This window comes from Thunnus maccoyii, chromosome 22, assembly GCF_910596095.1.
Source record: "Thunnus maccoyii chromosome 22, fThuMac1.1, whole genome shotgun sequence".
Lineage (NCBI taxonomy): Eukaryota > Metazoa > Chordata > Actinopteri > Scombriformes > Scombridae > Thunnus > Thunnus maccoyii.
The window spans coordinates 6,911,582-6,928,922 of NC_056554.1; the positions used below are offsets into that span (position 1 = coordinate 6,911,582).

At 43.1% G+C, this 17,341-nt stretch overlaps 1 protein-coding gene across 2 annotated transcripts in view; it reads left to right on the forward strand.

Annotated features, from left to right (window-relative positions):
* efnb3b (ephrin-B3b) overlaps positions 1-17,341 on the forward strand; it is a 79,437-nt gene that overhangs the window by 24,085 nt on the left and 38,011 nt on the right. The window contains exons 1-2 of one of the 2 annotated variants that reach the window (XM_042401459.1): positions 11,376-11,426; positions 15,208-15,497. In XM_042401459.1, the coding sequence (XP_042257393.1) occupies positions 11,404-11,426; positions 15,208-15,497 (313 nt within the window). In that variant the 5' untranslated portion in view covers positions 11,376-11,403. Of the gene's footprint in view, positions 1-11,375; positions 11,427-15,207; positions 15,498-17,341 lie in introns of those variants that run through there. The other variant, XM_042401458.1, reaches the window with a different exon arrangement.

The window sequence follows — 17,341 nt, forward strand, 5'->3', positions numbered from 1 at the left end:
TTTCCCTGCTATGTCACGGCGTCCTTGCCTTCAACCCGTCCCTTCTTCATCTCTCTAACATCCATCCATCTTTCTCCTCGCTTTTCCCCCCATTCGTCCTTTCACCTGCCAGACTCCTCTGCCGGGGGTCGGCCTAATTATTCCTCACTGATCTTTTTTTTTTTTCTTTCTCTCCCTCCGTTTTCTCTCCTACGACTCCCTGACACACGCACCTGTACCTCAGCATGACATCTCGCAGTCTTTTATCCACCCTTCTGTCTCTTCATCACTCTCTTCTCCCTGTTCTGCATTTCAGTTTCCCTTTTATTTTTCTCTCCTTTTTCAGCCTATTTTTCACTCTTGCACAAACTTACGTAAGTACTGAAAGCTCCGTGTTTTTCTGTAATTCCATGTTTGCTCTCTTTTCCTGCTCTTGTTCTGTTTCTCTTCTCTGTATCTGATGTCGCACCTGTTTATGCGCCGGCTGCATCTCCTCTCACCATCCTCCTCTCACTTTCAGCTGTCAATCAACAAGTCACCGAGGTTTTTTTTTTTTTTTTTTTCTGCCAAGAACATAAACATGCACCCAATTTGAACCAGTTGCACTCAATCCAATTTCTCTCTTTGAAGAAAGGGAGAGTATTGCAATCCAGAGATTTGGGTGGCTGTAGAGGGAGATGTTCACGGAAAAGCCGATAGGAGGAAAACCTATTTCTCTTTCCTTCTCTTCCTCCATCTCACTCTGTCTCTCTCTCATTGTCAGCCAGTGGTCTCTCCGGAGTTCCCCCGAAACAAAGGGAGGAATAAACCAGTATTTTTAGACCCTTTCATTTTTCATTACCATAATGATTTAGGCTTTGTAGAATCTTTTCATGTATATTTGACTGTCTGTGTGTTTGTGTTTGTGTGTGTTCAACAGGGTGTGCAGGGTGTTTCTTTTGCTGCACTGCCGCTCTCCCCACTCGGGAGCCCAGAGGTTGAAAATGAGAGCACACACACACAAATACACACACACGAACACACACACACACACACACACTGCAAATCAGTCATACTCATCCCCAGCCGTGCCTCCTGTCTATTTATTCCTCGATTCATCCGATTCTTTATTTATTTTACACGCTGCTTCCTAATGCAAATAGGTTTGTCTGCTCCCTGCCGAACTGTGGAGCAGCATGGGACCCGGAGTGTGTGTTTCTGTGTGTGTGCGTGTCTGCGCATGTAAGTAAATGAATCCATGTGCGTGTGGGTGGATGGGTGAGAGTTTATATGTGTGTGTGTGTGTGTCTGTGGGACCCAGTGAGTAATAGAGCCAAAGTCCTTATCTGTCACCAGAGAGCTGCCTGGCTCTCTCTCAGCTGTCAATCATCCAGCCCTAGAGACAAACACTCTGCTTCAAACACTATGAGAGGCAGAGAGAAAGAGAGAGAGAGAGAGAGGATGAGGGATGGATGAGGTAAAAAAGAGAGTAGGAGGGAGGTGGGGGAGTGAAGGAGCAGGGAAGGGAACGAGGGATAAGAAAAAGACGGGAAGAAAGAGAGGGAGTGCAGCGAGAGGAGGCAGGTGTGGAGGGACAGGAGGAAAGTGAAGGATGATTGTGATAAAAGTGGAGTGAGGGAGAAGGGGAGGAGGGGAGGAGGTGTTATTTCAACACCTCTGTTGTGTGTTCTTCAGGCCCCGCAGGTAAACCGGGGAATGGAACTTTAAAACACTTCACCTGCATGAATTAGACAGGCCCCTTGAAAATACCCAGGCGACTTTTGAAAAAGCCACTCTTTAGAAAATAAAGTGGGAGAGAAGTGGCGAGGTACGCACACGGACGTGCTCAAGCACACACCCACACACCGCCATGCACTTTCACACTCACACACACACACATTCTGGCAAAGCTATCAGCACTGAAATATTGGCATGACACACTTCAATATCCTGACGGGAGTGAATAGGATTTTTGATGACCTGGAGGCTTTCACTTTCAGCATGTTTGTGTGCGGGCATGTGTGTGTGTGTGTGTGTGTGTGTGATTGCACTTATGTGTGTCTGTTTGCAATTGAGGCAGCCGTCAGCTATAGCCCTAGACCCTGTCTGTCCTACTTTCACGGACTCTTCCTTCCATCCCTGACTTTTCGGACTCTGCTCTTGCAGCAGGCTAACTGTTGATTTTACCGCGGGGGCTCCACAACCCCTGGGTCGAGCCGGGACTGCCACTCCAGCGCTTTCTCCTAAGCCCTTAAAGCTTCCTTCAGCCGAGAACGGGAGGAGGCATTTGGGTGGACTGGAGGTTTGGAGAGCCAAAGAGAAGGGAGAGAAAAAAAAAAAAAAGAGAGGGAGCAGCGGAGGGTTTGAGCCTCAAATCGCTTCAAGATGCGTTCCACTGGAGTCAAAGTAGCTGAGAGTCTGGGAGTCGGGTAGCGCTGCACGGAGCCTGTGGGTGAATGGAAGCCAGGTTCCCATTTCAAATGGTGGATTAAGCACTGCTGCAGATACACAAGGACCCTGTTGGGATACACACCACAAACACATACATATCCTTGGACCTATATCCTTATGAAGACAGTCTTTGAGTGTATTGATTGCCTTAAGATAAACTAACCTCATCTTCAACCTAAACATCTTGCTATTTCTTGTTTTATTCCTTGACTTTTGCTCAAACTTTTAAAACAGCGACCCTAGAATGACATAACTTTTAATAAAATTTTATCACTTTGAAAGAACAACAATGGTGATATTCTCTATTTTTCCTATTGTCAGCAGAATCCCATGAAAAGACCAAAACCAACAATGAATTGGTGCTCTAACCAGTAACTATAAATCTAATATCTTATTCATCTTTGCCAAAGAGCTCCACTGATGTCCAAAAACTATTACAAACACATCAGTAAACCACACTGTTGCACTGGTTCAAATGTTCCCTCATTACTATAAACATGGGCACTGTAGTCTTTTTTAATCAATCCCACATACACTTTAAATACACACTAAGGCACTAAATGTGTGTTCATCCACAGCTGAATATAGTTCCCAACAAAAGCACTATTATCTCCAGTTTGAGTAACGTTTGCTAAAAAGTATGGTGTCCAGCTCTTTTAGGAAATTTCTGAAGAAACTATATATTTGTGACCCATTTTTAAGGATTTACATCTTCAGTAGGAACAAATGAACTTGGGGATGAGTAAAGGCTAGGACTAACGCATTGTTCAATTCATATTTTTAAGGGATTTGTTAGAAAAATATATTGCCAGCCTTATCCTTGAAAGTCCAAAGTTGTAGATAGATGTTCACACACAAGTAAACATGGACGCACTACTTGTTTGCTTTTTCACTCACACGTTCAGCAGCTTGGTAAAAAAAAAAAAAACTTCCCAAGAGCCCTGCATGCTTGGTGGCCCCTAGGGGCCCCCTATGGATTACACTGCTCTCCTGACACCGTGGCCTGACTGGGCTTAAGTTGAGTCGCCTTTGGCTAAAGTTTCAGACTCTCTGCACCCTGTGCCCTCACCGGAGCACAGTTGAGCCTCCACACACACATAGAACTGCCCCTCACAGGTCACAAATGGGGAGAGGGGACCCAAGGGAGAACGCCTACATGCATGAACGCATGTGGATACACTCAAACACACATACACACACATAGAGGGAGCTTTGGAAATGTAGGTGACCCACACTGTGGCAGGTCAGCGTCTCACCTCACTTCTTCACTCCCAGAGGGACGACTATTGGATGGTTCTCTTTCTTTGTGTGTGTGTGTGTGTGTGTGTGTGTGTGTGTGTGTGTGTGTGTGTGTGTGTGTGTGTGTGTGTGTGTGTGGCATTAAGAATGGGAATGAGAAGCCACTGCATGCATTATAACCTTCATTCCTCCAGAGCCCTGGGTGACCTAATTAAATTAGTGAGGTGGTTGGAGTGAATGAGTCGAAGCTCAAAAAGTTTTCCTACACCAGGCATAAACACCAGTTGCTACTATCAATATATGTGTGTCTATATGTCATCATAAGCTATATACTTAAGCACTAAAGACCTCACTGGGAGTTTTAGGGGGTCTGTAGCATGTGTGTGTGTGTCTCAAGGGTCTCCTTCAGCCTGTTTGGAGGGGTATGCATGCGTAGGTGTATCCATTTGTGGACCGGGGAGTCCTCTCAATCTCTCCCTCTCTTTCTAACACACACACACATATATATATATACACACATACACACATGCAGAGAGAGCTGTCAGAACCTGCAGTGCTCTATCACCACACACCTCCACTAGACCACCTTAATGGGACCAATCCAGACTGCCGCAAATCATCCAGAGTACATGCTGAAAACGGGGAGAAAAGGGAGGTGGCGGGAGGGAGGGCCGGTGAGAGGAAAAGAGATACAGAAGCAGGAAGAAATGGTGGTTTGAAAGGGTTTAGGAGTGAGGACAGAAAAAGAAAGAAATTGGGTATATTGTAGCGATGAGGGAGGAAGTATCATTTTAGGTTTGCATGACCATCCAGAGGATTGGTTTGGTTTCATTGTGGAACAATAGCAAATGGCTTTGGACACTAAATCTGCTGTGGCTTTGTGGCTGCTGGTTTTTGCATGTCGTCATATTCGGAAGCACGAAACGCTACCAAAATTAGCTGACATTTTTGAAAATTACAAAATATTGATGTAGGAAAACTGTCATGATTTAGCCCGCAACAGTTTCCAACAGGAGGAACAGACAGCAGTTTTCATAACTGATTATTCTTTTACGTCATTTGTCAAGATGAAAATGGCCAACATTTGCTGGTTCCAGCTTCTGAAATGTGAAAATTTGCAGCTTGTAGATCTTGGGATTTTGACTTGAAAATCAGACATTTTAAGATGTTAAGATGTGACATTGGGCTCTAGGAAATTTTGTTGAGCATGTGTCACTATATACCACCATTATATTGATTAAAATAAACTAATCGGTAGTGAAAATATTATATATTATTTGTTTCAGGCATGGAAATGCATTAATATAATACTAAATTAGTTAAAATAAGTACATTTGAAAATGTTCCTTAAATGCCCCAAGGGAAGCATACTTTGGATTTTATGCATTGTAAATGAACATGTAATTATGTCTGCTTGTTTTTGCATTAGGCCCTATTCCATTTCTGCACTGCTAAAAAGTTTTTCAGCAAATTGAAATCAAAGAAGAGCTGTGAACAACTGTGGTGCCATATGGTCAGCTGGAGAGAGAAGAGAGATGGGAAGGAGGAAAGGTATACAGAGGTGGGGAAGTGAGAAACGAGAGCAAGGGGGAGGCTCGGTGAGAGACACGAGACGGAATTTAGAGCAGTGTCTTGAGCTCACTTCTGGCGAATGTTTGGAGGAGTCAAAAGAAGCCGTGAACAAAAGTTCTGAGCTGGAGATGGAGGAGCAGAAACATGAAAAAAAAAAACAGGAACAAGGATGCAAATGAGAACGAGATGACGACAAAGAAAGAGGGAGATGTTTGCTTGAGAAAAGTTTCTGTGACCTGAATATGGCTGCGCTGTTCAGCTTTGTTCAAAGAGGAGAAGAAGTCTTTCTCAATAGTTGGTTAGTTAGTTCTAGTTTCTCTTTATGTTGAAGCTACAAGTTTCAACTTAATGTGATACGCTCATCTGCTGCATTGTACCGTATGGAATGTATTGAACGCAGCAGGAGCACAGCAGCAAGGGAGATGAAGGGTGTGTGTGTGTGTGTTTACCAGAGCGACAAACTCAGTGTGTGTCTGTCTGTGTGTGTACGTGCTCTTTGCAAATGCCAAGGCATCCAGTGTGCCTCCATCCCGTGTCTCCGTGGTTACGCTGGGTGTGATAAGTACTGGATGTGACACAGACGCTGCAGCATTCTGGACCGCCTCCGGACAGGAGGAAGAGTGTGAGTGTGTGTGTGTGTGTGTTATGACAAGGACGCAGTTACCTTCAGAGTCCCACGATGCCAACTAACTATTCAAACAAGGCTCTGCATCCCTACCCGCTGACTGCCACCTCCCATCTCTTTCTCTTTCTCTCCCTCCTTAGCCTCATCAACGTCTCCCTTCACACCTCTTTTCCTCTCATCCCCCTCTCTCTTTCTCCTTCCCTCCCTCCCTGCCTCCCTCACCATATGGAAACTATTACCGCCGTTGTCGTTTCTCACCACCAACATTCCTGAGGGCTTTCCAGTGCTCGCTGACTTTACATCAACCTTGTGCTCCTCTCTCCTTGTTAACACTGCTCTTCATAGTTGGCTTATCTCTCTCTTTATTTTCTGTTTAACCCCTCAACACCCAGTTCTTCACTTTTTATATCCGTTTGGGTAGCTTTAAACACACAATATGTCATTTCTGCCGCTAGGGGTCTCTCTCAATCAAAACAATAACAGAAGACAAGAGTTTGAGGACGTTGCGAAGTAGCGTGGGATCATGGGAGTAGTTGTCTACATTGTTAAACAACCAGCTTCTCCTGGTTAGGATTCCTTCAGTGTTGATCTTTCAGGAGGTTTTTACCGGGAGCTGAGAGGTCTCCTCCTTTTCAAAACAAACGTACACAGGGATTAAAGCACGTTAAAAATCTGTGTTTCTCCAATGCTGTTCAGCGGACATAGGATGTCCAGGAGGGGCTGCTAGCCTAGTCGCTGCTAACGTTAGCTCAGCTTGTTTCTCTGACACCTTAAGATCCAGATGTTCGACGACTAAAATCCTTCATCTTGTTAAAAGCTACAGTTAAAAACAACCAAGATCTAAAAATGTGGCTTAAGACTGAATAAAAGTCAATTTATGAGTGTTTCTGGTGGACAACCACAACACCAGCATATCAACTTGTATACTCTTGGTAGAGGGGTATGATGCCATTGACAGGCAACCAAATGAAATGGACCATTACTTTGATTAAAATTACGGATTTCTCTGGGTTTGAAAATTGTTAGAAACATTTGGGATAATACAAGTACACAACTGAACAAAATATATAACATAGGTCTAGTTGTTTTTGGACATTTTAATGCAGAAAAGTTACATATTATTGCTTTAAGGTTGGATAATGCAATCCATTCTGTCTGACAGTAACATAGAAGCTTTTTATTGGAGACTCCTGTTGTTTTTGGCTGCGTTTCTCCATCCAAATGGAAATATTCAGGATGTTTTGTGCATCATTTTATACACATTTATTTGGTATCTTTGCCAACTTTGAGATCTCCACCAGAATATAAATTAAGGTTCTGTGAGTTGGTTGAATTTTGTGTTTTACTGACCCACCAGTTGGACAGAGGGGTTGAAGAGGATAAGCTTGTTGAAATATATTTTTTTTTTTTTAAAAAAGCCAATCAAAATTTGATCTTTTTGTCCTATTTTTCCATCAACACAGATGATGATTTACAAAACAAAAGTTCTTGGATGGAAACTTTCTTGCTCTCTCTTCCTCTCCTCGTCGAGCTCACATCCATTTCACCATTCCATCCATAATAGAAATGTTCGGAGGTATCTGGGCCATGCCTTCTAGAGAGACTCAAACTCATCAATTTACATTATAGCTCTCTCTTTCCCCTTCTCTGTCTCCTTCTATCTCGTACAAATGTGTCTCTATCTAGCTCTATACACACAGTCAAAGACCACTTCTGCAGCTCTTCTCCAGGGTATATGGTTCTTTAATGAAGACAGTAATAATGATTATGGATATTTTAAAACCGTCTGTCTGCCCTGCGCGCTGATGGAGGCAGAGCTGCAGCGTCTGCATGCTAAAGGTCCTGTCAGATGATGCTGGATTTCAAATAACTAAATTATGATCATTGATTATTAATTCCTAGAACAGTTTAGGATGACAAATATGTATCAGAAAATGAGATAATTTCCTTTAACTTGACTGTTACAGATGTAAGAGAAACTAGCAGGAATCCAAGGTGCTTTATGGGTTTTTAATGCACAATTGCATGCTCTCAGCCTAATATATGACTGTATAAGTATGTAAAAACATGAACCTCAGATGATAATAGCATTTTTTGATGTGTGGCCTCACAAGTTCAACATGCAAATGAGGCTTTTACAAGCACTGGAAAAAAAAAAAATCCTTTTCGATTACGGAACCGATCAAAGATGAGGTCAAGATGAAAGCACCCGACACAAGTAAAATTTAAAAGCTCCTGAATGTTTTATTTTAAAGCCATCAGATGAAGCAGCAGGGGGATAATGTAGGTGAGACAAGCAGAGCGAACAGGTCATTTTGATAGAGCTGCTGTTCCTGCAAATATTGTGTCAAAGACAGATTGTGCATTAGATGAATTGGTGTTCATGTGTTTTATGTACTCCTGACCATGTGTTTTAGATTATATATATATATATATATATATATATATAGCTGGTGATCTTGGCTGCACAGTATATAGGGGTAGTGATTGCTACAGCAGAACAGTGGAAAATGATAGCTGCTGCAGTCCCCTAGCTGTGTGGGTGCTCTGAGAAAAATCTCCATCATAGCAAGTGATTTAATCCAGTGCTGAGGCTTGAAATAATATTTTTCTTGAAGTAGGTAAAACAGTCTGTCAGTAGAGTGAGATAATTTTCCATATCCAAATCTCTTGAATCATTTTCTTTATGCTAGAACTAAGACTTTTATACTTGTTTGTTCAGAAATTCATTAAAGAAAATGAAAGCGCGTTGGAATAAAGTTAATTATGTTTCTAAATTGGTGGAAATTTTCATTTGTTTCATCAGAAGTGAGCTTTAAAGATTATATACGGGCTTAAATGACATGTTCAAAATGGACGTTTTCCGCTCTGTGTGTGTGTGAGTGTGTGAGTGTGTTTGCTCATTGTGGCATTCTTTGGAAAGCACCACTCCTGCAAATGAGACCCAGCGGATTTACTTTAGACAGCTACTAGATGGCCTGCAGGTGTTGCAGCTCAGCGAGTGTGTGTGCATGCATGCTTGTCCTATAGAGTATGTATTTCTCCCGTAGCCGATCGGTTTGCTACTCTTTAGTGCGCGTGTTCCCCTGCCGTGCGTCTGACAGCGTGTGTACATTAAAAGAAGGGGCGGGGGGGGAGCACTCAGGGCCCCTGTGTGTGTGATTACACTGTGTATACCATGAGATTAGTGCGGACAGCTTTATGCGCAGGGCCCGCCATAAATCTGCCCCGCCACAGAACCGAATACTGCCGTCGTTTATTATTCCCTAATAGATTGGTCCTTTGCTGTCTCTCCTTGGCTTCCCGCTCACACCAGGTTGTGGTTAGTTCAAGGACACAACCCCCATAGCGGATGAGGGAAGGTCAAAGTTGATGTGGAGTTTCGAGTAAATCCTCCACACTGATTTCATTTTAGTTTATTTTGTGCTCTCTGCCAACTTCAGTGTCCTTCCCTCTCCCTATTCTTCTCACTCCCTCTGTTTTTTTATTCTTTTTTTTGTGCAAGACTTTATTTTTCCACAGTTTGCGCTCTTGCAATCTGTCCAACTTCTTGCTCTCCCTTTGTCCTTATGTGTTTGTTTTCATGCTCTATCACTGTGAATCTCACCTCTCTCTTTTGTCTCTCGCCTCATTCTCTCCATCTCAGTATCCTCATTTTCGGGTTTCTCGCTCATGGACTCTGCGCTCACACTCGTCTGCCCTCCCTCACCCCCGCCTCAACTTCATATTCTCATGTTCGCACAGACGTACGCACACACACACACACACACACACACACCCTCCCTTGTCTCCCCTGCTGGCTGCACCTGTGTGCCCGGCTTTGGTCCGGACGCGGCTCGAGTTGCCGCTGTGGAATCTTGGAAATGTTCGAACTGTCCAATACGCCGCCTAAAGCAGGTACAACAGCAGACAACATGCAGATGGACAAGAGAAAGAGAGGCACTCACACACACACATATAGAGCTCACACATAAGCAGTGTTATCAGATACCATTGCAGGCTTTTCACATAACTACATCATCTCAAATTTCGGAGTTTTTACATTTTTATTAGAAATTGGATATTGATAACAAATTGTGTCTTAGAGGTGTAAATCTTTAAAAGTGATATGTTGTACACATTTATGCCAACTGCATGGGTAAAAGTGGAGGGGCAGGTTGAGGAGGAGTGGAGGGTGAGGGGAGGTCAGGGAGACTGACACATGAGTCTTCTCAGCTCAGCTCGGGGGTCGCGGCGGGGCGACGCTTGGTTTGAGAAAATGATGTTTCTGCCCTCATAAAAGAGCTCCGGAGAAGAAAAGAGAGGAAAGCCTCCTCCCACTCCCTCCATCTCTTCTCCCCCCTCGTTGTCACCTCTGGCCCCCTCCAACCCCCCACGCCATGTTTCAAAGTGTGGCCACATGAATGGTTCTATTGTTAACGGCTGAGAAAAAGGGAAGGAGAGAGAGAGGGGCGAGTGGACAGCAAAAGAGGTGAGGGAAAGTGAGGGGAGGATAGAGAAGAAAAAAAAGGAAACTACAGACACTCAGAGACAGAGAGAGTGTCTCTCTCAGAGTGAGATGTGGCCAAAAAGAAAAGGGAAAATGTAAAGTTGCTCAGGGCTGTCTGAATGGGAGGATTTATTTAGATGTGGTCACAGATAGGTTCTATAAAATTGTTTATAAGTTCACCTCACTTCACTTTTTCCTCTTGCTCTTCAGCTCTCCCTCCTGTCTTCTGCATTTCAACCTCAAGAGTTTTACAACCTCACAGACTGTGCCATTCACAAGGCTCACATCCTGTCCTGCACTTTTAGACTAGACTTGAAGGTGGATTTAATACCTCCAGGTACAGAGAAAAAAAAAAAGGTGTGTGAGTGATCGTATATCAGCATACTGGCTGTTTGAATGCAGTTCAGGTTTGCTGACACGTAGGGTGTCACACAGAGGAGAGGGAAAAGTGTGAATTCTGAGATAAATACATACCATTTTTCCTGCTTTACCACATGATTAGATTGGGACAAGGTCTCCCTACCTCATCTTGTCTACGGTACATACACACACTAGGTTAACCTGGGTTAACTCTGCAAATCTGACACCCTGAACATGGAGCCTATCAGAAAATTGAGTTCTGTCACAGGAATGTGCCAGAATTCATTGTCAGTTTCTATCTTTCTGTCTGTATTTTCCCTTCTCCCATTTGTCTTTGTCTGTCTGTCCCTCCTCCTCTTCCATGTTATATTTGCAGGTCTTTTCCTTCTGTGCAGTGTTTTCCCTCTGTCTCTGTTTCCTTTCTGCTTGTTCACCACATTTCTTTGTTGTTGCTACATAGCTTGCCTGACATGTTCGGTATTTTTTTATTATTTTTTTTTTACCATTTTCCACTCCCCTCCCTCTCCGGCTTCACTGCTTTCCGCGTCTTTCTTTCTTTCTTTCTTTTTCGAGCACTGCACCTGCCCAGTGGCATTTTACCTCAACACTCACACCATCCTCCGTGTGTGTGTATGCGTGTGTGTTTGCTCTGCCATTCTGCAATGCAGCTCGACTGTGACTCAGGGTACCATCAGATACCACTCACAGAATGCGTCATGCAGGAAGCAAAAGGTGCTTGTTTTTATAAGAGTAAATGTTAGTATGTGTGTGTGTGTCGGTGGGTTTTAGTGTTCATGTTTAGGGAAAACTAAACCTGAGTGTTTGGATGTGGGTGGATATGTTTGGGCAAACCTTTTGTGTTTAGCAGGAGGGTCTTTGTATGGGCGTGTGTGTGTGTGTGTGTGTATGTATGTATATGTGTGTGTTTGAATGGATTTTTTTCTGTTTAGGCTTTGCTGCAGAAGCCTCAGGAACTACCGCCATGTTTACAGTTTGTCTGAGGCCAACAGGAAGGTGAACTATGTGTGTACGTGTTGAGTGAAGCTGAGTGCCTACCTCTCGAGTCTAAAGTATTACCTGATAACCCTGAGTGACCTCGGTAATGAGAAGTGGAACAGTGGCTTCCCAACAGGCCTCTGGGCCCGCCTCAGCTAAAGCTCCTCCGCTGCTCAGTCTGCATTCTCAAGTTGCCCTCCGGTGTGCACCGCCAGCCGAACAACCACCAGATAAAGCTTACATCTCAATTTACGGCAGTTGTAAGGCTGTTAGCTTGCAATGCTAAGAGGTAGATTTAGCCTGCATGAAAGGCAATGATGTGGTCAGAAGGATGCAGGTACAACATGAGGAGGTGCATAAAATCCCTTTGTCTCCTATAAGCTTTCATGATTTGTCATGTGAAGCCACATTATTGTCCCGTCACATAGTGTTGCTTTTAGAGAACAGGTGCGGTGTTTTCATGCAGCTAAAATAAAAATACTGTCAAATATCAGCTACCAAAATGAATGTCTAAAATGTCTGTTTTTAGCCACGCTAACAGTGTGGGTCTGTGGATGACAATGTTGGTCTGTATCCAATCCTTTTTATGACTATTTATGTCCAAATAACTGCAAAACTCATGACCTTCCTATTAGCCTCAACTTTACTTTGTGTTTAGAATGAATTAGCTGATGTTACCAAGCTAACGTGCTAAACTCAGCTGGCGAACACGGCAAACATTATACCTGGTGTTAGCATGCTGGTGTTAGCATTGTGCCCAAGTACAGCCTCACGGAGCTGTTGCTATAGAGATTTATTTAGGCCAGTGGTTCTCAAACTGTGGGGTGGGCCCCTGTGGGGAGGCGTGGAGGAGGGGACACGCATGACCAGAAGGAAAATGTAGAGTCGAATGAATCTGACTCATGTGGGGGAACAAAAACAAGTGTGCTCTGATAATAGCAAGACTATCAAGATTCAGCTTTGCAAGATTTCTTCACACAGCAAAATGAAGCCTGTTTTGCTCTCAGCTTTATAGCAGGAGAGTTTTGCATCTTTTGTGTCTAAAACCTCTCATGGACAAAGTTTATCTTGTATTTTTAAAAAGACACTTCAATGATTTTACACATTTTGAGTTTACTTGTCATGGTTAGCCCTACACAGCCTGTGAAAACATAATGTCTTCTGTGGCTCTGAAGAGAGATTTCTAGTCTTAGAAAATGACCATGATGAGAAAATGACCATGATGATGTTATAGTGGTGTCATCAGGGTTATTTCAGCTTGGAGATGGAAAGTCTGTGGTACAAACTAGGCAGGTGGAGTTTAAAATATATGGGTACATACCAAATAAATTGTTGGAATACCCCTCCAGTTTGGACAACTGAAGCTTATGAGAAACCTGCATGAAAATATATTTTATGTTTTTGGAGATTTGACTTATCTGTTACACTGATTAACACTCTTAATTGGCATAAATTTCTGTTGGTTTCCAAGTTGGATTGTGGAAGAAATGACTGATTTAGGCTATTTGTGGTAGACAGGTGGACAGAAATTACGGTAATTGGACAAATAAAACTGTCACTTGTTGTTAATGTGACATTAGGATTTATTTTGTCTTTTTTTGACAGTACAGTTATACAACATAATAGCTTGGTGTGTTCCTGCTTTGGGGTAATGTATTGTTTATTTTTTAATGGTCAAACAGTTGTCTGACAGCAGAACAGAGAGAATAATTAAGCAGGTTTGAGTGCTGTGTCTCCCTTGTGTTCCCATTTGTTGGAAACAGAAAACGAGTCTGAGGTAACAGAAAAGTGGGCTTCTTAACACTACAAGCATTTACTTCCTCCCACTTCCACATCAAAGTGTCACTTAACATTCAGCGGGAATGCTAACAGTACAGAAAATCCAGCAAATCTCCCTCTTCATTTTAGCTTTTACCTCTATAAACACTTCGCCTCATTCTGTCAGTAGTGACATTTATTTTAACCTGAGATAAAGTCACGATGGGTGTGCACGGACTACTTTCTGTCTTCCCACTGTTAGCCAAGCAAGCTAGCATGGAGTGTTAAAGTCATCACAGGCCTCAGGAGCTAAGTTGATAACTCATAGTGTTTGGCCTTATCAGCAAGAGATGGCCCTGTGCTGTGAGGGGAATGACAGAATCTGAGTCATTTGTTGAGTTTATGCCCCTCCGACTGCTGTGTTTCATGTTCTCTGCTCTGGAAAGACCTCAGAAAGCTGTGCAGCCACAGCGAGCCCACCAGCCCTCCATACTGAAAAAAAAACACTTCGTGAAGGCTTCTAACTGGGTTTTGTTCAATTTGGGTTTATGCTGATGCAAAATTCATTTCAGTGTGACACTTTTCATGTCAACTATTTCATCAAAAACCTCCTCAGGAAAGCAATTTAACAACTTCAAGACCATGCAACATTAAAGCTCTTTACTGATGGCAAAAGTAATGACGATAACGTTGAAAATAAACCATATTCAAGCATACTTTTGTGGAATGTAATCATACTGTTGCTTTAGAATGACTTCAGGCTGTGGTTTTCCCATAGATGACAGGTGTCAAATTGTCAGTTAGGCTATAAACAAACAAACTGCATCCGTCTGATATGAGGGAGGCATATCAAAAGCGGATGACGCTGACTGACATCAAGACAACTAATTAGCAAACTAATTAACTGTACATACCTGAGACCTGGCGTTGGCAGCGTCGTTCTGATGATCTGTTATGACAGTTGTTTCTGCTCAGCTCTCAATGCTAAAAATAAAGAAATGAGTTCTGTAAGAAAATTAGCATAAAATAAAACATTTCTTTTTGCCCTTTACAATATTTCACTTTCATTTACATACGTTCATGTGTGTGTAATGTAATGTGTGTCTGTTTAATTCATTACTTCACATTTATTTTGTTTTGAATTCTCTTTGGCCTCAAGTAATGTACATGAGGATGAAGAAATTTATTTCAGAATTTTTTGATAAAGACCAATATAGGTCAAAATCAATCATTTCTTAAATTGTGTCATGAATAAGTCTAGTGAAAGGCTTTTATTATAACCTTGGTGTCGTTTCTGTTCCAACACTTTTGCTCACTCGAAATGTATCTGAACTGAAGGTCACTTCTGAGGGGTGGTTCACAGGAAAAAAGCTAACATTAATGCTTTTCTAATTGCCGAATCCTTTTCGGCTTTATTTTCCCTATGTGGATCATCAACTGCTGGTTATATTTTCCCCTCTTTCCTCCTCAACTACTTCATGGGGTCAACAGGGGAATGTGTGAGCTTGTGTGGTAAAAACGTGTGCAGCTGAATGCAAAGCAGTTCCTCAGTAAAGGCACCTGTTGCCTGTGAAGGAGAGAAAATAAGTAAGAAGTAGGATGAATAAGAGAGGTAAAGGAGCCATCTGTTGCTCATTCAGCAGCAAGGACAGGTGGCTCTGAACTGGTTTATATCGCTGTAGCAGGAAGAAAAAGACTTTAATTAATGATTCTCTCTCCCCTGACTCTCTCCTTTTTTTTTTTTTCTTGCTTCTTCCAGGTTCAGGGATGATAAGGGCTACGTTCTGTACCCTCAGATCGGGGACCGGCTGGACCTGATCTGCCCTCCGCTGGACACCGTCAGGTCCACGCCAGAGTACGAGTTCTACAAGCTCTACCTTGTGTCGTCAAGGGAGCAGGCGGACCGCTGCGAGGTAACAGGCCCTCCGAACATCGTGCTGACCTGCGATGAGCCCACCCGCGAACGTCGCTTCACCATCAAGTTCCAGGAGTTCTCGCCAAACCTCTGGGGCCACGAGTTCAAGAGCCTGCACGACTACTACATTATCGGTGAGTTCGAGGAAGCAGAGCGAACATTGGAGATTAGGGGGATGGAGAGTCTGTGTGTGTGTGTGTGTGTGTTGAGGTTTAATGCAGTGTGTGCGGGGGTGATGGGGGGGTTGTTATGATTGCATGGCTGATTTCTGATTGTGGCTGAGTGTGTTTGTTTATTTCAGTGATGATGGTGATGATTGGGCGGGTGTGTTTAGAGTAATTAGGTTTGAGAATTGTGTGTGATCCGGTCCATGGGCGGATACAGTAGAGGACGTACACTGCAAAAAATGACCAGCTGGGTGTGTAGTTTTCAGGATAATTTTTTTAAAAAATCAAATCTTGATGTGCCTGAAGATTATTTGACTAACGTTAATTAATTTCATCTTTGTGAAATTGAACACTTCATCTCCTTTTTTTCTAAGCAAAAGGAGAAACTTGCCAGTCTTTTCATTTGTTGCAGTGTGTCACAGGATTTGCCCTTCTTTGCCACTTAAGTAGGATTTTGTGTTTAGTGAAGTATGGTTACATTTATGCTTTGGCATCATTCTAAGAGTGTATGTATGTGTATGTATGTGTGTGTGTGTCTGTCATTGCTATGTCTTTGTCCTGCTCTGCTGCTGTGCTGGCCTGGGGCCTGTTTATTGTTTCTGCTAGACTTGCAGTGACCGCGAATGGCCAAGCACAGTTTGTTTTGGTTTATTCGGAAGGTTTGTTTGGAGTTAGGCTGTGAAGACCTGATGAGGTCATCAAGGCGAGCCAGGCCAAGCGTTTGTATCGGACAGAACAATCTGCGAGTAAAGGTCGCGTCAGCCGAAACCTGTGGGTTGTTTTTAAATACAGCCGGGGGAGCCGAGAGCATTCAGCATTCACAATTGGAGCGATGAATGCAACACACACTCATGCGCATGCACACATACACATTCTCTCTCACGCCCGCAAGTTTCCAGTACAAACACGAACACTGTAAAAAAAAACCCTCAGGAGTGAGAGAGTGAGCAGGATAGACAAAGCAAGAGAGAGAGAGAGGGAGAGAGAGAGACCCTGTTTGATTCCCATAGCTCTCCTCCCACGCACCTGCGAGCTCTGTTCACTCAGGTGTGCAAATGCTCTTTTCACTTCTTTTTATCTGCGGGTAGAAAAAACCCTAAAAACTATGGAACGAGTAGAGCCAGGAGGAGGAGGAGGAGGAGGAGGAGGAAGCTGGGACAGAGATGGAGAGACAGAGAGAGAGAGAGAGAGAGAGAGAGAGACAAAGAGAATATAAGATCTCTCGAAGTCTGTGAAGTCCCTCATGCCTCTTTGTATTCTATATTTGTTCGCCGGTTTCTGGTGATCTCGGTTTTTGCTATCAGTCCTCATACCCGGCGTGTTTGTGAAGAGAGGTGAGGCACTGGGCATATTTCTTCTGCACCCTGCATCATTATCAGCATACAAGTATTTCCCTCAGATTAGATATGAGTAGGTGAGATAGCATGCAGCAGTGCAGTAAGCCACCGTATGTATGTGTGTGTATGTATGTGTGTATAGGTGCACTGTACTGCACCCAAGGACCCTATGATATAGGAATTTGGGCCTGATAAGTAGGGAGGAAAATTAATGCAATCTGATACCTGCTGATACCTGATTCGATGACTGACAGATGCTGAACAGCAACATCAAATACTGCAAGAAACTGACACGACAAAACAGACTCCCTGATAGTTACATTAAACTATCTCCTGATTTAACATCTGTTTATGAGCATGTACATATGTTTGTATGTCTTTATATCAATATTGTGAAATTATGCGAGTGGGCTAATGCTTGCTTCATATATTCTATTCTATGTAATATTAAATGCTAATACTTATAAATGTATA